Below are 25524 nucleotides of genomic sequence, written 5' to 3'. Positions count from 1 at the left end.
AGTTTATACTTCTGCCTACTCCTTTTCAGACATGAAATGGAAAAATGTTGATATTGTAAATGAAAGAGCATGTTTAAAATAAACCTTGAAACTTGAACTTGAAAAATAAGAATAAGAACAAATTGCAAAGCTGACTGCCATAATCTGCTCAAGCTGCAAATAAGTTACTGAGAAATATTTACAGGGCCTCTAATTTTAATGCCTCTCACACTGTACATTGTGTGCAACATTCCTATTAAAGAGCAATTGCACTTTGGATTTGATGCATGCTAGTTTCATTCGAGATCTTACATTGTTTTTGGAACAGCCTAAAAAGTCAGCAATATATTCATTGCTATGTTGTATCACCATTGTGTAAGCATTTGGGACCCAAGTAGGCCAAACATGAGGATTTGAAAATGGATTGTTATTTTATTCGAGCTCGACATGATTTTAGTTGCTCAACACTGATGGGCCTATAGTTGCATTATATGTATCATTTGTTGAATGTTTGCACAGCATGAAATACCTAGTCTGCAGGCAGTCTAGTAGCGCACTCTTGACTGTGTTAATTATGAAACCATGTTGTTGTAATACACGAAGACTGTGGTTTGTAAATGCCCAGATGAAATGAGTAAAGCATTTCTTCCTTCTTTCTTATTGTGTCACACTTGTTGTATTTTATGTAAAAAAATGCTGCAATGTGTAATAATAATAATAGTAACTTTTATCAAGGTCACACACCGTACATGATTTCCAAGAAGTAGATAATTATAGCACAGGAGTTTTCCACTTCCACCTTAGTTCATATGAAATGAGTTATGGCTCATAGGAAGTGGTGGTGTTTCCAGATCTTATTAGCATATGTATTGTTTTTTCTTTGCATAGTGGAGTTTTAATTTACATTTGTCTTTGTAGCGATGGTTATGTTACGAGCCTATGCAGTGATTTCCAGATTAAGATATTTTTTTATGCCATGGGGGCCAAAAGATAACACCCATTACCTAATGGTTTTCAGCCTTGTCCTGTGCAAGCAAATTAGATTTTACATTTTCTAAGTTTAATTATTTTTGTCCCTTGCAGGCTGTCACAGTGAGGGGTACTCTGTGATTACTTAATGCTACGGCTCCTTTACTAGTTAACCAAATTAGTTATAATATTCCTATTCCTAAAAGTTCCTATTTTTTTTCTTTTTTTTAACTTAAATTTCTTTTGCCATAAATTTGAATATGTGTATAGATTTGTAAATAAAAAGTTAAAGATGGGGTTTCAGTAATTTTATTAACATTGGTTGTAAAATAATAAAAACTCCTACTGGATTCTTTTTTTATGACTCTCAGTTTTAATTTTTTTTATTGTGTTTTATTTACTTGACTTTTATTTTTTGTTTTAAGTTGTTATACTCATTGTATGTTTTATTATTGTGAAACATTTGCTCTAGAAAAGTGCTACAGTAAATACAACTATTTACTTAACTGCTAAAAATTGGTAAGATAATTTCATTTAACACACATTTAACTTACGTGTCCCAAGAGCATTGTAGATAATCTTCAGTCTTTCAAAAGGTGTAGTCACATGTTACAAAGTGAGGCTAACATGTTTTTGTTAGTTAGAAGGAAGACATCAAACTACCCATGATGTGGAAGTATGTATTCTTTAACACTTAAGCAGCACAGATATATTAGCTTATAATTTCTCTAAATATACTCAAATATATGAATTTATATTTTTGGTGGATTTTCACAAAGGCACTCACCATTACATGTATCATGGGTATGAACAAGGAACAGTCATGACATTAGTTTTAGTGCAAAAATCTTACAACAGTTAAGTGTCACAAACATGCGCACACATCAAAGAACTAAGTATATCTCCAGGAATCACACTCTCATATGCACTCAGGACCTAAATTAACAACTTTCATTGGATTGTCATCTAGCTAAATTAAACTTTGGACCTTAAAATGCCTCTTTTTATATTTCATTTGGCAGTTTAAACACACAGAATATAGAAATATAATTACAATAGAAATACACAGTCAGCTGAGCCTCTCAAGGGCTTGAAGGACATTGCTGTGGAATAAGCCTGTCTGCCCACTGTTTTCCTGAGTAACAAGAACCCGTCCATCAGGTCGAGGTCTGTGGACGAGGACCAACTCCCCTTGAAGCAGACTGAGCTCTGAGTCTGTCTGGGCTAAATGTGTTGTAGTCACTCTGTGTCTGAAAGAAAGTAAAGGAAATGATTTCAGTCTGTCAAACAAATAGTTTTTCAGGTCTTTTATCTGACAACCAATCGCTGCTCAATATACACAAGAGAAAACACATAAACTCTGCATACCTGCTGGGGCTGAACTGAGCTGAAAGGGCTGACAGTGATGGCTGTGAAGGTGGGGGTTTCTGTGGGTAAGAATTTAGATCTGAAGTGGCTGTTTCAAGACCCTTTCTGAGAACAGGACCTCTTCCTTCTTTGAGAACGATCCCAGGGCCATCTCTGCCTAGGGTGAGTGAAGGGGCCCACACTTCTAAAGGAAGGGGTCCAGGACGATAGATAGGGGTAACCTGAGTTCCTGATGACCAGGAAGAGGTTCGATGTCTTAAAGGAGGAGATTCTTCACTTGTGAGGAACCGAACTGATTTTGGAGGCTGCAGGATTGCAACATTTACTGTTAATCATGTGAACAGTTTCAGAACACAGGATACTGAACAATGCTCAAAACAAAACAGATTTATGACTCTCACAAGTCTGACATTACCTTGTCTGTGCTGTTCTTGTGTGCATCAGGTTTGACCAGAATTGATTGAGGTGCGCTTGTGAGATGTCTGTGATGCTGAAATAATGCTTCATGTGAGGCAGCGAAGTCCCTGTCCTTCAGGGCTGCAGCAGCAGAGGGCGCTGCTGGCTCAGTCATCCAGCCGGGTAGTTTGGTAGAGTTGGACCGAACATTAATGTTTTTCTTCCTCTGCAGAGCTGGTGAGTAGCCTGATGCCTGAACTTGTGCAAAGTGTTGCGAGCTGGACGGGATGTTGTAAGTGGACATATGGGAGGAGCGGTTTGAGCCTGAAAAAGGATTTTTATTCTTTTTTAAACCCATTCATTAAATCTGTAATGGAATAGGTAATGAGACAAAAAGTTGATTCATACTGACCTCGATGTGGGTTAAAAATACGCCTAACAGTGTCCCAACCTTGAGAACTCCCATAGAAGGATGGCTTTGCAGTGCCAGTGGATGACACTGCATGCTGTGCTCCATTTGGCACAGACGGCACTTTTCCTGTTGAGTATGGCATTCCATCACCATTCACCTTATCAAGGACCACAGCAGGATTCTTTGCAGATGTGGGTTTCCTTCCAGCAACTGTGCTGTGCTGTGAGGATGCATTTGCTGCTTTGGTCTCCAAAAGTCTGGCTGAGGTTCTGTAGTTTAATAAACAGACGTGTAAATGTAAATCAAACATGTACCAGCTACATAACACCAAGAACCTAAAAGAACATTTTTGCCCTATTTTTGTTTCTAATTATCTTAAACTGAAAGCCATTGATATTTATTCATGCATCTTTAAATTCTGTGCATGACCCCATGCCACCTTGCCCCCATCGGATTGCAAATGTATTTCCCTCCCACTTTGTACACCCAACGATCACAGCCTCTTACCTAAGCACAGGTGTGATGTAGTTGCTGGGAAGTATTCCCACTTTGCCCGTTCTAAGTGACAACCCACGCAGCCAGCCCTCTTTGAACTTTCCATACACTCCTACCATCTCTCCTTTCCTTAGCTCTAGTTCCTCTGGTCGTCGAGGTTTGTAGGAGTAGAGAACAGCACAGCTGAGGAGTCACATAGCAAGTCATTACCAAATTTCTATAATGCATTACCAGATTATCAGCACCTTATAATGGGTATATAATTGTACGTTTCTTATATGACATGTAGGACATATGATCCTACATTATCATACCACTAATACTGTATAATGTTTAAGACTGTGACTCACACACTGATGGAGAGCTGCTGAGTGGAGGAGTTCCTACTGTCTGAAGCTGCAGAGGGCATCTGGGGGTTCACCAGAGCCATAGAAATGGTGGGTGGAGGCTCACTGGTCATCTCCTTCTCACTCTAAGAGGCAACAGATTATTTTTCAGTTATTAGCTGCAACTCACAGGATGATGCATGGAATATTATGTAAGCATAACTGTAAAAAAAAAGACATACATCCAGCCTGGTGATCACATTTGTTTTTGAGGTCTTAAGTCAAGATGCAATACTGACCAGATAATGGGTGAAAATTATGTCATTGGCATTCATCCTACAAGCATAGTGGCCCACACAAAGTTTAAACGTGGTATAATTTATTTGTATAAATATTTCTTGAAATAGAAATTATCATATCTGTTATCTCATTCGACACAAACCATTTTTCTATTGGTTATGAGGGGGGAATTTCGTTTTTGAGCATGTACTGCATTCTGAATGAGCTTTATGACCAGTTAAATGAGTCATTGTTAAAAGTTCAGAAAAACTAATTACAAGGCACAAATATTATACTGTGGAAACCATCAAGTAAACAGAACAAACACCCTATTGAGAACCTCAGTGTCCTAAGACCCTCAACGAAAGTCTCTGGTTAGGATTGAATTCATTCACAATGAGATGGAAGAAAGGACTTCCACATTTTACAAAAAATGATCAATCTTGGAGTGTGTTGCACAGGTTAGAAAGCCCAGAAGGATGTGTTTCACTATTATCCTGTACTGTCAGATACTTTTAGGGCTTTAATAGAAATCCAGCAGAGGAATATATTGTATATTGAGCATACGTCAGAACATTTAAGTCTTCAGGAGCGTAGATCACTCATGCCTTTTTCAATATTTTCTGTAACACAGAGTGGGCCGTAAGCTGTATGTAAGACTACCAGTATTTATTTTTGCACTGAACACATACTTAAGATCTCGCAATCTTAAACTTGGAAAGACAGGTTAGGTGAAAAATGGCCTCAGAAAGTTTTTGTTGAAATGCCATAGTGGCGTCAAATAGTTTTTCTTAAAAAATCTTTCCCAAATGTTTGTCCACATTTCTTAGAAAAAAAAAAAAAAAACATTTCAGAGTATCAGACAGCACTAATGAGTAAAAAAATAAAATAGAGATTTTTTTTGATCACAGAGACCTCAAAATCAGTTAGTTGTTTTTTTTTGTTTGTTTGTTTTTTTTTTCGATCTTACATCTCCTCTCTCGCTCTCTTTCTTTTTTCTTTCTTTTTTTTTTTTTTTTTTTTTATATTTTGGCAATATAATTCCTAATCTGAAATAAGTGGTCCACCAAACATTACCTTTTGAATTCCAAATAGAAAGCATTGATCTAAAATGCCTAATATAAAATCAGGATAGCTAATTAACAGATAGCTAAGACAAACCTCTGTTTATTGCTACTGCAATAAGTTTTAGCTGATTTCATGCTCTCTAAAATATGAATAAAAAATAAATTTAATAGAGACTATTCAGACAGCGATGCGTAATATCAAGGCTGATGGAGGATGCATTGTTTTTAGCCCAATCACTAACACAAAACAGCACTAAGCTGATATTTTCTGAGATTAGGGAGGTCCGGTCTCCCCTCATACCTGATACAAATGATGTCTCCCTTCTCATAAAGATGCAAGGTTAACGTCCTAATGTCTTCCAGACAAAAGAGTTAAACAAACCCTCCCCTTTCCTAATCTGGTTTTGAGTAAATTAGACTGCTCTAAATTATTTGTAACATAAGTCTCAGCTCTTTCTGCTCCACCTCGTTGCCTTTAGCAGTGACAGTGACATACTAACAACTTGCATGTCTGGCTTTGTCTGTCAGAAAAATATTTAGTTGAAAACAATGGATGTTACTTTGCTTCCACCCCCATAACTATACTGTTGTGTAAAAGGATTGCTTTACTCTCCTGGGGTCTCATTTATAAAACATTGCACAGAATCTATACTAAAAGTGTGCGTATGCTGAAAAGCTGAAAATGGCGTATATCAAATAAAAATCCAGACTTATAAAACCATATGTTCACACACCTGCAAGCAGTGTCCCCTTTATAAATCACAGACTACTTGGAAATGTGCTCACCTGAATCTGCTTCATAACTCGCCCTGAACGAGCCCAAAACAAGCCCAAAACAGCTATACATGGTCAGTGCAAAGAAGGACATGAATATTGTTGAAAAAAATAAGAAAAGAAACTTTTTCGACACAGTAATTGAAGTGCTCGTTGGTGAGGTGGAGGCAAGAAAATAAATTTTGTTTGGTAGCCACAGCAACGAAGTCACAATTAAAAGAAAACGCGTTGATGTGTAGGGCAGTCTGTCGGTGTGACTGACAGAACTTTGGCAGAAATAAACTAGAAGCACCCAGAGTGTGCAGACCTCTGCCAAAACATTGTGATCATCTTTATTCTTTTTTGTTTTGTCAAATGATTGTGGGTAATATTTTTGAGTTAGAAGCTGTAATGGGTAAATTATCCCCACCTCCCCATAGTAAAGAATCCTTTAAAAAATCTGTGGATCCAGAGGGTGATCCTGATCGCCCCCAAAATCTCAATGTGAAGGCAAGAAAAATAAAAAAAAGAGACTTTCCTTCCACCATCAGAGTGTGTCTTCAAGCGGAGGGGGAAGATCACACCCAAGCTCAAACACTGGACCAGAAAATGGAGGAGGGAGACTGACTTGGGAGAGACAGATGAACCCAGTAAAGCTCTGTTACATGTTTTACAACATGGCTATGTAAACTATTTTATACACATGTAGAGAAAACATCAGTCTGATGTGCTGTATCCTTCAGTTCTTCCAGTTGGTGGTGAGGACGAAGAGGTCCCAACCCGACGAGAAAAATGTGGTTTCGGGGCTCCGGCTTTTTCTAGCACAAGTGTGTCTGGTGCGCATGGCGCATCTGGAAGATTTACTCCAAACACAAGGTTCACCACCATTAATGTCATAGCTGATTAACTTAAAGAAATTAGAGCTAAGATGTGCAAGACAGTGACAGTTATATGTGACATATCTAACACATTAAAAGATCTTTAAAAATTAACTTTTGAATTGTTATCTCAAACGCTGCATTACATCCTCACAGATTACAGTGCCATGAATATGTATTTGCCCCCTTCCTGATTTCTGTGTTTTTTGCATATTTATCACTCACAGAGGTTTCAGATCATCAAACCAATTTTAGTATCACACAGAGACAACCCAAGGAAACACAAAATGCAGTTTTGAAATGTTGATTCCATTTATTAAGGCACAAAAAAAAAACAAAACTTATCTAACACTATGTGAAAAAGTAATTGCCCCCTGAACCTAATAGGGAGTTGGGCCACCTTTGGCAGCGATAACTGAAATCAAACGTTTGCGATAATTTGTGATGAGTCTTTCACAACGCTGTGGAGGGATTTTGGCCCACTCCTCTTTGCAAAATCTTTTCAAGTCAGCCATATTGGAGGGTCGTCTTGCATGAACCGCGCGCTTAAGGTCAGACCACAGCATTTCAATTGGATTTAAATCTGGACTCTGACTTGGCCACTCCAAAACCTTCATTTTGTTTTTCTTGAGCCATTCAGAGGTGGACTTGCTGGTGTGCTTTGGATCGTTGTCCTGCTGCATGATCCAAGAGCGCTTGAGCTTGAGGGCACGAACTGATGGCCTGACATTGTCCTTCAGAATTTCCTGGTAAACACCAGAATTCATTATGCCATCAATCACAGTAAGTTGTCCTGGTCCTGAGGCAGCAAAGCAACCCCAGACCATCACACTGCCACCACCATGCTTTACTGTGGGCATAATGTTCTTTTTGTCAAATGCTGTGCCATTTGTGCGCCAGATGTAGCGGGCTGTGCATCTTCCAAAAAGGTCAATTTTTGACTCATCAGTCCATAAAATGTTTCTCCAAAAGTCTTGAGGATAATCGAGATACCTTTTGGCAAATGTGAGACGGTCCTTTGTGTTCTTTTTTGACAGCAGTGGTTTTCGCCTGGGTACTCTGCCATGGATGCCACCTTTGGCCAGTACCTTTCTTATGGTGGAGTCATGCACACTGACCTTAACTGAGGCCAGCGAGGCCTGCAGTTCCTTTGATGTTTTGTGAGGGTCTTTTGTAACCTCCTGGATTACCCGCCGTCGCACTCTTGGAGTAATTTTAGGTGGTCGACCACTCCTGGGAAGGTTTGCCACTGTTCCCAGCTTTCTCCATTTGTGGATAATGGCTCTGACAGTGGTTCGCTGGATCCCCACAGCCTTGGAAATGGCTTTGTAGCCTTTTCCAGACTGATGGATCTCGATTACTTTTTTTCTTAATTCTTCTGGAATTTCTTTGGATCGTGGCATGTTCTTGAGATCTTGTAGCCTACTTCACTTTGTCTAACAGATCCAATTTAAGTGATTTCTTGATTTGAACCCAGGTGGTGGCAATCAGGTTTGGGTGTGGCTTGTAGAATTGAACTCAGCTTTCCCAAAAACTGTTGTTAATCACAGTTACTTTGAGTTTTAGCAAGGGGGGCAATTACTTTTTCACATAGGGCCAGATACGTTTTGATTTTTTTTTGTGCCCTAATACATGGAATCAACATTTCAAAACTACATTTTGTATTTCCTTGGGTTGTCTCTGTGTGATATTAAAATTGGTTTGATGATCTGAAACCTCCGTGAGTGATAAATATGCAAAAAACACAGAAATCAGGAAGGGGGCAAATACATATTCATGGCACTGTAGATCCTCTTGCTCCTGTGTGAAGCCTCTTTGTCGGGGAGGGGGCTGTGGGTAGCGGTCCTCATACTAGGTGGGGGTAGGCCAAGGTGAAGACTGTTTGCTTCTCATCTTGGCAAAATGATTGAGTCAACCAGTGGTTTAAGCTACAATCATGATGATAACTTTACCTGTTAGCTGCCACACAAACTGGCCCTTTTCTCTGCTCCAGAGTTTGAGATTTGATTTGTTTTATATATTTTTATATTCAAAGATGTTTATGGAATGATTATGGCACACTACAGGCGCAGTACAGATAACATTGCTGGTTTGAATGTTTATGATGTGGAACTATTATTGATGTTTGGTGTGAAGTAAAATTTAAAATGTGTGAGATGACTAAGATGCAGTCTGACTGCAATTCACCACTTGCATCGTCGGTTTTCCCTGTCTCCAAAATGTCCATACTCATAGATCTGAGTTTACATACAGGTGTGCACATTTTCCCATCACGTTTGTTTCTATAAATCACAACTTGTGAAGTGGTGTACGCCACTTTCAGGCCTCATTTTGTGCGTATGCCACATTTATAAATGAGACCCTGGTCCGTTGCTGTCCCTCACTTACGCTTACATGACATGAAGAGAAATTACACTCCAACTCAGACTTAAAAGCTGCAGGAGCATGCACATGGAATTCTTGTTTGTTTAAGTTGTTTAAGGTATTTTTTTATTATTTAGCAACATTTATAAATCAGACTTTTTAGAAGTGAGCACAAGACTGAATGAGTTAAGCGATGGCAACAACATCTAAATGTTTGAGGTCTTAATGGGTTAATGCTGGTATGAGCAGAAGGACTGATTAAAAAAATAAAAATTTACTCGTAGTGCCAGAAAAATAAAATCTAACCATATATTTCCTATTTAAACCCTGTGATGGACTGGTGACCTATCTAGCTCCCTCACAATCCTGCACTGAATTAAGCTGGTATGGGAAATGAATAAATGGATGGATTCCTATATTTAGTGTTTTGATGATGGTAGTGTTATTATGTAGTTTATGTCACCTGGCAAAATCATATTTGTATGAGCACACAGTAATCTGTGCTCCTCAAAGGCTTTCATGTACTATTTTCTCAGTATTAAAAAGACAGAGATGTAACATTCCCATGCCCATTACTTTGTCACTGCCATTCATAGACATTTGCTGCTATTCATAGCACCACCACTCAAGGACTACTTCAAGCTTTAATGCAGGCCTGTGGGCACAGGGTTCCCTATAAGCAGCAAACGCCTGGATCCTGAAGCATTACGCTGCACTGCATTGACACTATAGTTTAAAAGCACAAAGACAGCAGTAATTTAGATATATCCAGTGATTTAACCATAGCATCACTTGTCAAATGCTGTACTGTGAAGATTAATATATGTCCAGCAGACAGATCACCAATTCATTATTCAGGAGAGTGGGAGGATGTGTATCACGGCCATGTTTTCTGTTCATGTCTTTACAGGCATACATCTAACTTTTATCCCAAAGCATAAAGTGTAAGATAGTAAGAGCACCTTACACTTTATGAGGTTTATATATCACTTCTAGAGTACAGAAACTACAGTGAAAAAAGGTAAAAATTTTACATTCAATCAATCATTTTTTAAAAAGCAAATTTCTGCCATTTCTCTGAAAATGTACTTCTTTATTTGTGTTCTGTTATTTTTATTTTTTTTTCAAACTCTGCATCCTTTCTCTTTTAAATCTTTGCAAATACAGAGAGCTTGTCATGTAGTGGCCAGGTGCTTTTACTCGGCAGTAGAAATGAAATTCTGATATCAGTCAGAGAGAATTCAAAGTATTTCTATGCTTGAATGGTCCTGTAATCGTAAAAAAACATAATCACAACTAACGGAATCACCTCACCCACATTTACACTTCACCAGGGAGCATGACATGGATGTCCACTCTCTCCATCACTATGTTAATAGAACCACTTGCACAAACAATAAGACGGAATAGCACAATCCAAGGAATATCTGTTAGTAATATACAAAATAAAATTAGTTTATATGGCGATTATATTTTATTACATTTACAGAACCCAAAAAACTAATTTCAGGAAACATTTGAACAGACTACAGCAAGAACTGGAACAAATCCACTGTCATCCTTCTCTCAGACAATGCCTAGGATTCTGCAGCACAAACCTCACTCCCCACACTAAGGATTGGTAATATTGATATATTGGTTAGTATTTGGAAATCAACATTTCTGTCAGAGGCATTTTCACTTAATTACTCTCCAATTTAAAAAGCGTGCAAGATAATCTTAAACTCTGATCAAATCTTCCACTTTCACTCATAGGACATATAGCAACAGTCAAATTGAACATTTTCCCCACAAATAACTATATTTTTTTTCAATACTACCAATCATACCAAGAGGAAAATGTTTTCAGATGCTCAACTATTCACTATCACAGTTTTATTTGAAAAATTAAAAAAACAAAAATCAAATACTCCACTTTACAAAGAAATAAATCTCAAGGCAGAATGGAAGCACCACATTTTCTCTTTTACTTCTTAGCGAATCAACAACAGAACTTATTCAAATGGATCAATCAAAGCAATAGCAATATCTCGTGTATACAGTTAGAACAAGCATACTGCAAAAATCTCAAATTATCAGATTAACTACAACTATTTTATTTCTTTCAAAACTCACAATTAGGGAAGTGCATGACTAATTGACTAATCAATGAGTTGAAATGACGCACAAAGCTGACAGCTGTTTATAAAAGTCTATTTATGTTTGGGTGAGAGTTATGTTTCATTGTGCAGAGACGTGGTGCTGCGTTAAAAGAACAGCATGCCGCCTCTAAGGTCGAGCTAGAGAGGGGGAGAGAGAAAGAGAAAGACGCACAACACCTAGTACAGCAGCCGCCATATAAAGCCAGCCCAGGTTCAATCCCAACGTCTCCCTGACCAGCTGAACAATAAAGAACAATAGAGCCCATAGAATGTTAAAAATAGCACAAAAAACAAACAAACAAACAAGTCATTGATGGAACACACACATTAAACAAGTAACACATTTTTTACAATTTCCCTTTGGAGACTGTATTTTTTAAATTTCATTATTATTAATCAACTAACTGATTTTGAAAGGCTTGACTAGTCGACTTCAAAAATCACCTAAAATGCCCAATTCCTAATATATATGTATGTATTAGATTAGCATAAGTATAATCATGAGCTTAAATAAACTAATTCACCCAAAATTAATGTCAATGTTTTCATGCCCTGTTGCAGTGCTGGAAAAGACATAGAGCCGCACGTGTCTGCTAACTGCTAACATTAGTCCTGTTAAAAATGAGCCAGTGGCACATCGAGTCAAGTGTGTGACATTTTGACTTCTGTCAAGCTTGATTTGGACTCAATTTGACATCACGCTGACATCATCAACAATAAACTCACGGTGGCTGCAGTTTTCTGCTGTTGTTAACAGCTGTCTGCAAGCCATCAAGGCATGATGGGAAAGTGCCCAGCTGTCCCCTGATCTAGTTACTCATTGGTAGAGATGAGTCAGCTAGGCAATTAGGTAATTTAGACAGTTCTTATATGCTTTTCAATTGTAAATAATTTGAAGATTTATGTTTATGAGTCGAATTAGTCTGAATAAAAATAATAACAAAAATATCCCACGGGTATCATGTGGACAGGTTGAAACACCGGCTTTGAGTCAAAGGGGGATCAGACTGTAGGAAGTATGGACAGAACTAATGAGCTGAACATGTTCCTCAAAAGGTCCAGGTCAACTTCTGCCTCCAGCCCAACATACCACACACCCTCCATGAGCCTACAGCTCGTCACACCTTCTTGTCACACCTTTACACTGTCACCCTGCAGCTCAGTCATGGACCTTAAAACAGCCTCATCTCCCTCAAAACCAGGACATAGTGAGACCTCCTCTGCCTCCACCTCTAGCCCATCTGTCTTCTGAAGTCAGGTGAAGAAACATCTGGAGAAACTGAATGGGAAAAAAGTTTTACGTCAAGACAGTGTCAGCCCCAACCTGCTCAGAACAACTATGTTGGATTCTTCAGCACCTTTTCTACACCAGCCTGAGTCAGCAAAGAGTTCTTGTACTGTGGAAATCATCCTGCCTTGTTCCAGTACTTAAAAAATCCCAACCATCTGAACCAAATGATTACAATTGCTCTAACGTCTCACCTCATGAAAGTCCTTGAGAGACTGTTATTGGTTCACCTTAATAAGCAAGTCTAAACCTTTCAGGACACATTACAGTTTGCATATCTTAATAGGCTTGGAGTTGAAGACGCCATCACCTACCTGCTTCAGAGAGCCCACTCTGATCTGAATAAGTCAGGCAGCACTTTGAGGATCATGTTCTTTGGTTTTTCAAGTGCTTTTAATACAATTTAGCCCTCTTCGTTATGTGAGAAGCTCCATAAATTCCAGGTGGATTCTTCCACAACCACCTGGATTTATGACTCGTAACAAATAGACTACAGTTTGTGAGACTGAAAAGTTGTGTCTGAAATGGTGGTCAGCAGCACTGGTGAACCACCAATTACTGTACTGTCACCATTTCTCTTCACAATGGACTCTTCAGACTTCCATTACAACTCTGAGCCCTGTTATCTGCATAAATAAGCTCATGACAGACACTGCAGTTGTGGGATCTATCAGAGATGGACAAGGAGCTGAGTACAGAGAACTGGTCAGTCCATTTGAAAGATGGTGTAGAAACGATTAGCTTATCTTGAACACAAACAAAAGAGATGATTCAGAAAGAACAGGAGTAAACAAAACAATATCTACTTCCTGGGAGAAGAGGTGGAGGTGGTGGATGAACACAAGTACGTTTGAGTTCAGGAGGACAACAGACTGGACTGGAGTTGCAGAAAATAACACAAAAGCCTAAATGTCAAAACTCTATCTGATTTAAAAGCCATGGAATTGAAATGGTCTTATAAATGAGTTTTGAAAATCTCCACTGTTGGTGAGATCCTGATGTGTTTGGGGCCAACAACTGAAAAAGATCTGTCACTCCAGTGTTTTAACCTGGACCTCGGGACAACCAAAAGCATCTAATGAGTAGATATCAACTTCTGGAAGGTGTGGGTAGTGTTTAAAGGTTGGAAAAATAAGATGGGGCTGGCCAAACAAATAAAAACAAAGAAAATCTTAAAATACACTCTAAAACGGACTGGGAGTCAGTGAACAGAAGCTAAAATTTGTGTGATATGATCATGTTTACATGTCCCTGTTAAAAGTCAAGCAGTTGTATTTTGAACAATCTGCAGGCAACTCCACAGTGACTGACTTGTACCTGAATAAAGACTATTACAGCAGTCTAGTCTCGAATATATAGAAGCATGTACCACTTTTTCAAGGTCAGAAAAAAAGGGCAATGGTTTGACTTTCAAAAGGATTCTTAACTAAAAGAAGCTGGCTCTGATTAATTTATCTGTTTATTAAATAAAAACATATTACCAAAAATCACCCCTAAGTTTTTAACTAATGTTCTTTTATATGGTACCAAGGGTCCAAAGTGGATGCACTGATTGGAACCTTTTTTGGCTTTTTAATAAAAAGCTAAACAACTGCAGATTTTGAATTAATATGGACAGTTCTAGACACAGGACAGGGGTTAATCATAGCCAGGACACTTGGACCAACAACAACATCAAAAATGTCTTTCAGCAGACAAGAGGAAACAGTGTCCAAACCACACCTTGAATGCTTCAGCTGGTGGACTATTAGATAGAAAGGAAAGGGGCACTGGTTCAAACTGATCGAAAACAGATGAGCACATAGAAGGATCAGAAGGATCAAAGGCAGAAAGCCTAATTTGTAATCTGATACGATCAATTTTTTCAATAAAAAAACTTAAGGAAGTTCTTACAGACTACTGGAGATCCTGCAGGACAAGAAGAAACAGATTGGTTGATCACCTCATTTATAGTATGACATAAAACACAAGGTCTCTGATAATTTACTGAGACAAGATTTAAAAAATATTTTGCTTTGGTTGTCTTAACAGCTTTCTAATAGGCCTGAGACAGAATCTCCCTGCCTGAACACTTCCAGGTAAGAGTGGGGGAGATTTCAGTCAGGCATGTACTGGGCAAACACAGGCGTAAAGATATGTATTTAATGGATGGATGTAAGACAAGCCTTAACAATATATCAAAGTTTGTGAAAAAGTCAAAAAGATTTTTCTGAGTTTTACAGAGGTTTGCTGAGTTTTCTTGTTTTATCTAACAACCTAGCACACCATTTGACCAGAAACACAGTTCATGGTGGAAAATGAAAGAATGAAAAGCCTATAGGAGCCAAAGATTTTACAGCAAAAGTAAAAGAAAAGCTTCACATGGTCAAATTTAGGAAGCTGCAACAAAGTTTTTTTTTAATTACTAAAAGCACACTTTGCTTTCCATCTCATATATTGTACCATAATTATTTCCCCTTTCCTCTCTAACAAAAGCTCCTTAATACTGCTGTTAAATTTTTGACCTGTTTCCCTAAAACCTATCATGTGTAACCAACCATGAGTTTATGGCTTCCCATAAAAATATGAATATAGTCAAGGGTTCTTGAAACAGTTTCAGAGTTTTTCATGGTCAAAAACAAGACAAACTAGATGCAACCATATTGTAAATATGTTAACTAAATAAGGTGTGAGGCTGTTGTTTCTATGGACGCATTAAACTGGTATAACTAAATCGAAAAAACTGGTTCAGCTCTTTTATGTGGTCGTTCTCGGGGTAAGTCTTTACTGATTAGTTGATGTCAGACATCAGCTGAAATGTTGAAGAATGGTCTGGGATTTAATTTGCTGTAACTTTTGATGCATTTCTATCCTAAATTTTGCCCTTGCATAACTATGCCAGTATTCACTCTAATACACATTATTTCATCAGGGTGGGAGGGAAGCTGCAGCTCGCTGTCAAACAGCCAGCAGTGCCAGAGGTGAGAGCCGATGGTTCGCAGCACTAAGAATAGCACACATGCTGACTTGGTCATCAGTGAGGTTCAGCCTTGGCTTTAGGGACACGGAGCCCCGTTCTTTTAAAAAGGGGAGTGCATGACTTGTCTGCCTTTACTGGCCCACTGATGTGAAAGTGTTACCTGCTTAGTGAAGAGGAAGGAGTTCGAAGGCTGGGAATGGCAGGGTCCGTTATGTAACCAACTTCACAAGTGACTCATCATCATAAGCATAAGAGAGATAAGCAGACACACTGAGGGACTCTTCAAGCCTCCCACTCTCTACATCTATCTCTCATTTGTCCTCCTCCTTCTTTCTCCCGCTTGTGCTTAGCCTTTTTGCAGTTTGCAAATTTTGTGTTATTTTTCTTTTCCCAGCTCATTTTTTCCCTCAGTATTTCCTCTCACATGTTTTCCTCTTTCCCACCTTATCACTAACATTTCCTCCTTTCTTATCAAACTGTTAGGTCCCCTTCGTCTCCCTTCCTCTCCTGATTTTTTGCCAGCCTGAATGAAGGTTTGCATTTTTATGTTTTGACATGTAGAACTACAGAGGAAACCTGAGAGATTTGAACTAAATCAAAGGAAATTATTATCTCAAGGGGCGGGGTAGCCTTGCATAAGAATTGGCTAAGAGTTAACGCCATGCTCATAATATTCTGTTACATTTTTTTCCCAGTTGAATCAATGTCAGCATGTCTTCCTTTGGACATGCAACTGTTAATTTGAAATCATCTGTATAACCAACTAAATCTTTAAGCTACTTATGATACTTAGTTATAATTATTTATTCACACAGTTTGGTCTGTCTTTTTGATTTTCATGACCACCAAAAATAAGGTGATGTAGTCTCACAATGCCCTTGTCTGCTTCAAGAAGATGGAAACTCTTTTCAAAATGCCCTGTCCTTGCCCTATTTTACAGTGATACATTTTCATTATAAAATATGCAGCACATATCACGTTGGTCAAATAAAAAGAATGTAGCAACACATCTAAAAAGATTAGATGTTCAAATTCCTAATAAGGCTTTGTGTAACTGAAATAACCTTGAGGTTGTGTTGTGGTGTTAAGGTAGTAATTCGTTTAACTAACATGATAACAGTAAAAATTTGAAGTTTTGGGGGGGGGGGGGGGGCATTTTCACTGCTTTACATTAAAAGAAGTACTTAAAAAGTCTCTATGTCTCTGTAAGTAAACATTTTCTCTCCTGATTTCTTGAATTTCTTTTTGAGAATAAGACACTGCTTGAGATGAAGACAGAAAAAGGACACACACCCTGTTGGACAATAATTCATCTCTGTAGAGAAACCCTGGCTTCTCTCCCAAGATTCAAGATTAAAAGACTTTTTCAAGGGTACAGTACAGTCATCTACAAGGCTCACATCCCCCTAGCCTAATTCTTTTCCACATCTGTGTTTTTTTAAATAACATACTCTTAATCACACCAACTGCTGCCAACACAAGATCCATCCCTCATTTTCAATCATTCCTTTAGAATAACATCATGACTCCTTTCCTCCAGGCTTGAAAGTGACTTTATTATTTATTACTTTACTATAACTATAACTATTGCCTTATTATTATTTTTATGAGTCCTTTATTTTACTAAAATCAGTATGCCATTTGCCAAGCACATGTTTTCTGTTAAACAAAAATTACTGCCAAGTAAACAAAGCAAAACATGTTTTAACTCAAAGTTGATGAGAAGAGAACAGAAAAGGACAGCTAGGATAAGGAGAAGAGCATGTGACTCACCTGTAACAGGTGTCTGTGAGCGTCAGAGTACCGGTTAATTCGACGGAAATTCACTCTGGAAGGGTAAGAATGGCTACGCACAGCAGAGGGCACAGAGAAACGCTTCGCCTGACCCTGACCGTTAAAACTGCCGGAGGTGTTGATGTTGGTGGATGCCTGATAAAAGTTACGGTTTCCAGCTGTAGGCTGTTTCCGCTGGTTGGAGAGAGGCAAAGCATTGATGACCGGAGTCGTTGCTGGGACTCCGTAATGGCTAGTCCTGTTGGATACGTCAGTGGCCTTGTCTGTGCCCCCGCTCCCTGCTTGGTGGTGAGATTCTGCTGAGTCACCCCGCTTCCGACTCTTTCCCTTAAGCAGTTTGGCAGCGATCGAGTTTGGCTGAAATAGATTAATACATAGAAAGAAGCAAAAGTGAAAATCAGGATATATCCAAACACACCATGCACAATCCTTAGCGAACTCCAACTTGCTCCTACCTGTTACCAGTGTCTGTCAACCTCAGCTCCTGCTGATCAGGAAAACAGCTGCCTAAACACACCCATTTACTGCTACCCAGCTCACCCCTACAACTTGTTGGACAAGCAGGCGTGTAGGCAGGAGCACCAGCCAATAAGCCAGAAAGGGTTGACTGGTTCTGAGAAAGGAGTTGCACAAACGGGCAGGAACACAGACAGGCATGGCAGGGTTAATGCTTTCACTCTGCAAAGTGATGTGCTGTTATGCCACCCAAGCAGAGAAAGCATTACTGTGTATTCACGCCTGGCTGCACGGCATGTGGAGAGACAGCCTTGGAAAGGAGAGGAGGAAAGTGGACAGAGAGAGAAAAGACTGCAGAGGTAGGGACAGATAAAGAGCATCACTGAGGCAAAGCATTAGGAAAAGACACAGAGACAAAAGCAGGTGCAAAAGGAGAAGATGGCTTATAAGAGGAGGTTATATTAAGAAAAACTACCAAACCGATGACAACTAGAGAAGTTAACAAGAACTGAATAAGGAAGCACAATGGCCCCTTTGTAGGAAAAAATACTTTTCTCTTCAGCATGGATGAAGTTAATTCCTTGAGGCAGAAAATACAGGGGAAAACAAATGACATCCAGCTAGCTAAGCAAACCCTGAAAACCTGAGTAAGCCACATAGTCACACACTAATGAGCAGCTGTGGACACAGCAGGGCTTCACAGATGAGCTCTCTGCCTCAGTGCTTTGCAGCATAGGAATGACTTTTAGTGATGAATCAAAGATTTGAATGAAAGTAAATGTAACTTCTAGGCGGGGACCTAGAATCAGTGACATGCAGCTACTACATCTACGGTTCAACTGTCTATTATGTTAGACGGAAGTGCTACAACAGAAGGTGTCAAAGTGCACAACCTATATTCAAACAATGAGGGGAGGAAGACATAAATAAAACAGTACAAACCTCTGTTAACTGTTGAGGACAAATTCCAACTTTTTCCCCTAACTTGGCTTCAATCCAGGTCTCATCTACCCGTCTGATGACAGTCAGGATGTCTCCCTGCAAAGCAGAAACAAGCAACAGATATACAGAAAACACCAACAATAAATGGACACCAGATGGTTTTAACAGAGTAGGCTCGCCTGAGAAACTGAGCACTCAGCTCAAAAGCTCTCCGAGTCCAGTGTTTCTGCTGTAGCATATGACATCAGCTCCCTTTGTATCTGCAGGCCCAGTGCTTTCTGCAGCCAGCCTCTAAAAACCATTTGACCACCTGCATTAAAAGAAAGGCAAGCTCAAGTGTGCGTGAATAGAGAGCACACATGAACTGAAGCCCTTATATAACAGCCTCAGAGATCCTTCAGGGTAAGTAACAACCACTGCAGCAGACGTTTGAGACTTCAGCTCCACAAGTCTCAGTTTTCACTCTGAAAACTGAACAAAAAGAAATGGCCACTTTGTATAAATATTACTGGGAATTATATGTGCTATACATCACTACAAAATACTACAACTTCACATCTGAAAAAGCTGAAGCAGTGATGCTGTATGGTGGGTTAGGCATCATTCCATCATTCAAAGTCTCTTATGTCACTATTTATGGAGCAGAGAAGCTAAATGGTGAATGCTGAAAAAACACAGAAAGAAACTATTATTTACACAGTTGTCAGGCTGTATCGTCTTTCAAGTAAAGCAATGCATTATTCATTATTCAGGTTACAGCTCTGATTTATGATGTATGTAAAGAGGCATGCAAGTCCCATCGATGTAAAAGAAAAAGATAAATAGAAGAAAAAATGGCCTCCAAAAGACTAAATTAAAATAAAAAGAGAAACTGTTTTAGAGGTATTTGGGGGGTTGTTCAGACAATTGCATTGTGTTTCTTTGCTTTCATAATTTTTAGAGTTGTTTTAAAGTTTTTAAATGAAAGAAATGCCATGCAACTTTTGTGACACCCCAAGGGATCTTTTACTAGTTTATTACCATCAAATAATCGTTTTATTCCAAAATTTAAAGCTTTATAAGAACCCTGTCTTCTAATTGTCCCTGCTATCAGCCGCTTGACCTCCTTTAAAATAACACTTGATATAACTGTGTGAATTCTACAAGTATGCGCTTCTGACTTGTTTTTGAAGTACACTTACATTTATTATTTACACTTCCAAGCCTGAAACTACCCTAGAGGGCCAGGAGGGCTGAGATGCTGCAGTTCATGGCTTTAGTTTTCAGCCTCGAGCCACATTGCTTCAGTCTACAATAATACATCACACATCTACAACTACTTAACATATTATGCCCTATATAAAGTTGGGGATAAATTGAAAACAGCATCCTTGTTGCTACTGGCAAATATTGATAAATTATCTCTTTTCTTCAGTGTTCTGTCCTATTTGGTTTGCTTGTATCTGTTGGTAAATTTACAAATGTGCAGGTTTGAAATCATGACATGAATACATCATGACCATTTCTGCCTTTGGTCTGCACTGACTGTAGATCAGATGTTTTCCTCTCACAAAACATTTTATATGTTATATAGTCCAGATATGTGTTATGGCTAACAAGAAATAAACATTACAACAGCAATGTGTTCATCAGTGCTTTATCAGACTGAAAAGTAAGACTTTATCGATATAATTTCTACCTCATAGATTAATCCTCAGATAGCCATCCCACTCCCGTTTTAGACTTGCATCCAATCAAGGTCTTCTCAAGTAAGAATACTGCAAGTCACATGCCAAAGCCAGACATTCGCAGCCTTTAAAAAGCTTCTCTGCTAACTTGTGATTTGTATTACTGTAACTATGGGAATTGTTTTGTACATTTATAGAGTTCACACACTCATTACATTCTAGTGCTTCCAAAATGTGACTCAGAAAAAGACCTTACTGTCACGATCATGGGCTGTGTGGGGGTCATGTTCGTCATTTTCTGGTTGTAGTTTTGGGTTGTGGTTCTGGTTTTTGTCAGTAGTTTCTGTTTTGAGATCATGGTTTGGGTTTTTGGTTTTTGTTAGTTTTTTCCTTGTGTGCTCTGTGGTTTCTGTTTCTGCCTCGTTAGAACACCTGGTCTAATTACTCATCCACTTCACCTGTTCCCCATTACTCCCTCTATGTATATATGTCCTTGGTTTTCGGTCACTCCTGGTCAGATCCTCTTATGTGGTCATATGTGGTACGTATTGTGTGGCTTATCCCTGTCTTGTGTGGTTCCCTGTCTTGAGTTTTGGGAAATAAACCTTTCACCTGCACCGATTCTGCCTCCCGGCTGCCTGCAATTGGGTCCTCACCTCCACCGCAATCCGTGACACTTACCCTTAATGAGACACGACCATTACCACATAAACAGCATTTTCTGACAGCTATATTCTAAATAGCATCCTGTTTTGAGTTTTACTCACATTATGTAGACATGTAAACACCTTGATCATGTTATTACACCTAAATTAAGTTTTTACAGCATCTGACAGCAGTCACTGCTTTATGCAACTCGTTTTTGTCTATACAGTTGCCAGGTCTGCTTGTTTTAAGTGATTTTAGGCTTCTATTTTAGGAACCAAGTTGTTTTCGTAGATTGGCTAGCTCACTTTCGTCACAGAAACACCAGTTCAGCGTTACAGAGTCAGTGCAGAACAGTAAAATTAGGGGTAAAAGGGAGACACACACTGCTATGGTGAGGAAGAAACCCAAAAAAATCTTAGTATTTGAAGAGATAAGTAAAAATATAACATGAATACACATCACAGCAGCATATAGCGAAATGTAATGTACACATATGAGATCCTAAACATGCAAGCAGGAATATAATTAAATTATCCAAAACATAGCTAATGCCAACACTATAATCCAAATGAGAGAAGGTAGGGTTTGAGATAAAGGGTGCAAAATCTTTAAAAAACAGAATCACCCATCGACTGTTCAATTATAGGGATGAACTGATTACATGGGCTTGTGTTGTCGTCAGTAACACTGGAAACATTTCTGTATCTGAGGGAGGAATAGTTTAGTGACAAAAACAGCTAAAGAAGAGGATTGTTGTTTTTTTTTACAGCAGAACAAAAGTCATTAACTTTAGCCATAGAAATGTAAAGAATTAATAGCCTCACCTTGTAAACAGTCCAATAAAGGTAAAATGTAGCATTGTCATAAAAGTAATTAAATTGTGCCAGTCTAAATATTTCTTAATGTATTAATTTTGTATGATGGTTGTGAGGCAGTTGATTTAGCCTTTTAAATGTATTAAAGAATAAAACGCTAAAAATGAGCTTTTCCTGCTGTTACCTTGCAAAAGCTGAGACAATATTTTCTGTCTTCAATATTCATCTCTTCTGGGTCAAAGTCGCACAGCGCCTTGCAGAGAGGTGGTGGCTGGGCCTGCTCGGGAGGTTGCAGCTGAGGCATCTGGCTGGCTGCCTGCAGAGTGCTGACAGATGTTCTGCTACTGTCACTGGTGTTTTCATGGTACCAGTTGTCTTCCACTTTGTGGTTTGGGGTGATGCTGTTAGCAGGTGCAAAGACCGGCTCTCCATACATATCACTTCGTTTGTTATACAATGAGGTTCTAAGAGCGCCCTGAGGAGCACAGAAGAGCAGATATATGTTGAAGACATTGAATTTGTTGTGCTTATACTCTATTCCACTACCTCATTTAAAAAGCAATATATCATCCATTAAAGCGCCACTAACAGAGCAGGATGACAGACTTTGCATGTTTTTAACAGTATTTGTGCTGCTCAGACACAGATGCTCTTATTTATATACGCTAAGTAGTACCTATAACACATTTTTTTCTTTAAAGATATCAGTTATCACCTCAGATTTTGGTGTAAATGCTTATTGTTTTCAGAAGCAACACAACACTGCCCAGAGATCCTACCCTTGTGAACCCGACTGAGCTTTTTGAACTCTGACTGAACTCAAGGCATGAATTTGGATTAAACTTTTGACCTCTCAAAAGAGTTCTCAAACACACAGTACTTCAGACAAGAGAGAGAATAAAACTTTAGTGAAAAATGTGTCACAATGTACAAAATGTGCAGTAACTCCACAGTCCTCACAGAATTACTGGTTTAAGTTAAGTGACAAGGCTAGATACTGTTTTTACTTACTATTAATCTGATCTCAGTCCTCTCATTTTTTGTAATTTGTTATGGATTCAAATAATTACATTTCTCGCTTCATATTTCATTCACCAAAATTATAGTACCTACAAACTCACTGCATACAAAATATAATTTATGCTGTAAGGAGAACCATAACATCATTTTAAACATCACAAGATTAAAAATTTAAAAACCTAACCAGGGCCAAAAAGGGACAAAATGATCAAATATATCATTTACAAACAGACATATTTGCCACAAATGTTTAAAATTTGCTTGAATTTGAATAGTGAAACTGGCTCTTCATGATTTGGATTATTTTGGCTGCTGAATCCAAGCACTGGGAGAAGCCTATTTTTTTCCTATTCAGCATGAGCATTGGGGATATAGGCGAGAAATAAGTCTTAAAAGAACCTTTAACCTTTAAAGTAGGCTTAAAGGAGTTCTCAATTAGATATCATGTCTAAAGGCATTACTCAGGAGGATTGGGGCTAAGTTCCTTATCCTGTTGGAAGCAAATCATCAGCTAACTTACACTTGTAGAACAATCTGTATAAATCTTTGAAACATCTTTAAGCCCACAGGAACACCGACTTACGTTCAATAAGTCAAATCACACACCCAGCTCCTCTGAGCAACTCTTCTTATTAGATGGCATATCCTAAAATCTTCTGTGAGCATACATTATAAGGAAAGTAGTTCTAGTCTATTATGTACAGTTCTTAAGATGCTCAAAAGATCTAGTGTCTATCATTAACAGATGATTGGGGTCTTAGTGTGACATTCAGAGGCCAGGGTCGTGCACTGACCTCACTGTGTTCTTGTTTTTCTCTGTGTTGACTCTCCTGCTGCTGATGTTCCTTAACTCTTAAGCTGCCTCTGGAGAATGGCACTGCATAGCGCGCTCTCTGCGTGTTTCTGTCGGGTACCGAGAGGCCATGGAGCCCCTCTAAAAGCCGCACCAGCAGCAAGTTCTCAGGAAGCACGTCCACCGTCCTGGCCGGTACAGAAGCGTGACACTCTGGGCAGAACAGCTGGGGGTGGGCTTCTTCTTGCTTCTGCAAGCAGGACACACAGAAAGTGTGCTGACAGGGCAGGACCTTGGCTGAGGCATCCAGCTGCTCCGAACACAGGGGGCATTCTAGCACGGCCATTAGAGCCAGTTCCTCCATTTTAAAAGGGCCGCTGGTCTTCGGGACAAGGATTCCTGGTACATCTGATATAATGCAATCCACCATGCTGAGAGAGAAAGTGGTGAAAGCTCATTCAGTGACAAACGTTACCACAATGGCTGAGTTCTGCTCACATTACTTACCAAAGTCTTGTCTATAACAGGGCTTAATGTTCGACTATATAAAAACATAAAAATTCGATAAAATGGGATCACTAGAACAAACACTTTACTGTAACTTCGTACAGTCTGTTTACAGGTATCCTGTCGGTTCACCTGTCTGCACAGGTAAGTAAACAACAGGAAATACCCGGATATATTTACCCGAACAACAATGTACAGTGTTTTATGACTACTTACACGTTTTTTCTGCTGCCTGTCAGAACGGGTTTCCATTAACTCCGAAGTTAGGACATGCGTAAGTAATTTGTCGTTGTCGCCATGACGCAGTGTGCCCCCGGAGGTGGATACGGGGACAGCGACCCCTTAGGGGCGCGTGAGCTTCACATTAACGCCAACCACTAAACTCGTGCCTAAATTTTATAACGACGCGAAACCCACCTGTGTAAGATTGTACTTGAAACAAAGCTGGCCAAAAGGTATCGACCACAGCTCCGTGGCTTATTCATCAGGAACTGTATCGGATTTCAGAGTCATGACGAACTTGTTTTAACCCTTAACTGCTCCACGGGTTGATTGCAACATCACTGTGTTAGCTACTAGCACTAAGTTATGAACATTTCTGTCATCCTGTAAGAATGTCTGAATTAAGATTTAGCCTATTCGAACAAGTTTGGCAGTATTTTATGCCCTTTGTTAATTTAGAAAATTATTTAAGTCCATTTTGATAATAGTTTTCGTTTTTATGCTATATTTATTAGGCTTTTTTATTTATCTATCTAAATACTTCTGTTTATCTTTCCAGATTTAAAGATGTAGACAGAAAAAAGGGAGAGAATCAATATTTTCAACGCAGACATGTAGCATGGTCTCCCCCTGCTGGTGCATTCACTGACCTGCTCTGCAGCTTTTTCCTATTGAAGCCCACATAGTTCACACCAACACTACTGGAAATCAAAACTGAGCTTTATAAGCACATTCTTGTCATCCATCTCATTGTTGCTTATTTCTGAGAGTAAGTTAGCATTTTTGGACATCAAAGCAATTATCAGAAAATAGTGTGGGCATAAGATGTAATCATTTGTCTTTATCCCGTGGCTTTAATAGTTTGAAATTTCAGCCGCACACCCATAACCCCAAATTCCCAGTCTTGCATCTCAAGGTTAAATAATTTAACTATACCAGCTATGCACTGTAAGTTCGGGACATCAGTCTGAATTTTTTAAACAAAC

The 25524-nt window shown here is 39.0% G+C and overlaps 1 protein-coding gene across 1 annotated transcript; it reads right to left on the bottom strand.

Annotated features, from left to right (window-relative positions):
• Positions 1–1394: 1394 nt before the first annotated feature.
• On the bottom strand, positions 1395–24822 carry sh3rf2 (SH3 domain containing ring finger 2). Its single transcript, XM_041991182.1, has 11 exons — positions 24533–24822; positions 23811–24240; positions 22181–22471; positions 18867–18962; positions 17448–17825; positions 3970–4091; positions 3632–3802; positions 3125–3393; positions 2732–3036; positions 2317–2621; positions 1395–2198 (listed from the first exon to the last, which is right to left on the bottom strand). Exons 2-11 carry the CDS (start codon positions 24237–24239, stop codon positions 2018–2020), a joined length of 2547 nt encoding a protein of 848 aa, XP_041847116.1. The 5' UTR covers position 24240; positions 24533–24822; the 3' UTR covers positions 1395–2017.
• Between the last annotated feature and the right edge of the window lie 702 nt (positions 24823–25524).

This window comes from Melanotaenia boesemani, chromosome 7, assembly GCF_017639745.1.
Source record: "Melanotaenia boesemani isolate fMelBoe1 chromosome 7, fMelBoe1.pri, whole genome shotgun sequence".
Taxonomy (NCBI): domain Eukaryota; kingdom Metazoa; phylum Chordata; class Actinopteri; order Atheriniformes; family Melanotaeniidae; genus Melanotaenia; species Melanotaenia boesemani.
This window is presented reverse-complemented; position numbering and strand designations above follow the sequence as displayed.

Excerpts from the sequence above, each read along its gene's own strand:
- sh3rf2 (XM_041991182.1), bottom strand. The coding sequence starts at position 24,239 with ATGGTGGATTGCATTATATCAGATGTACCAGGAATCCTTGTCCCGAAG. Across the intron at positions 3,037-3,124 it reads TATTTTTAACCCACATCGAG|GCTCAAACCGCTCCTCCCAT; the intron begins GTCAGTATGAAT and ends ATCCTTTTTCAG. Across the intron at positions 2,199-2,316 it reads GCTCAGTTCAGCCCCAGCAG|ACACAGAGTGACTACAACAC; the intron begins GTATGCAGAGTT and ends ACTTTCTTTCAG.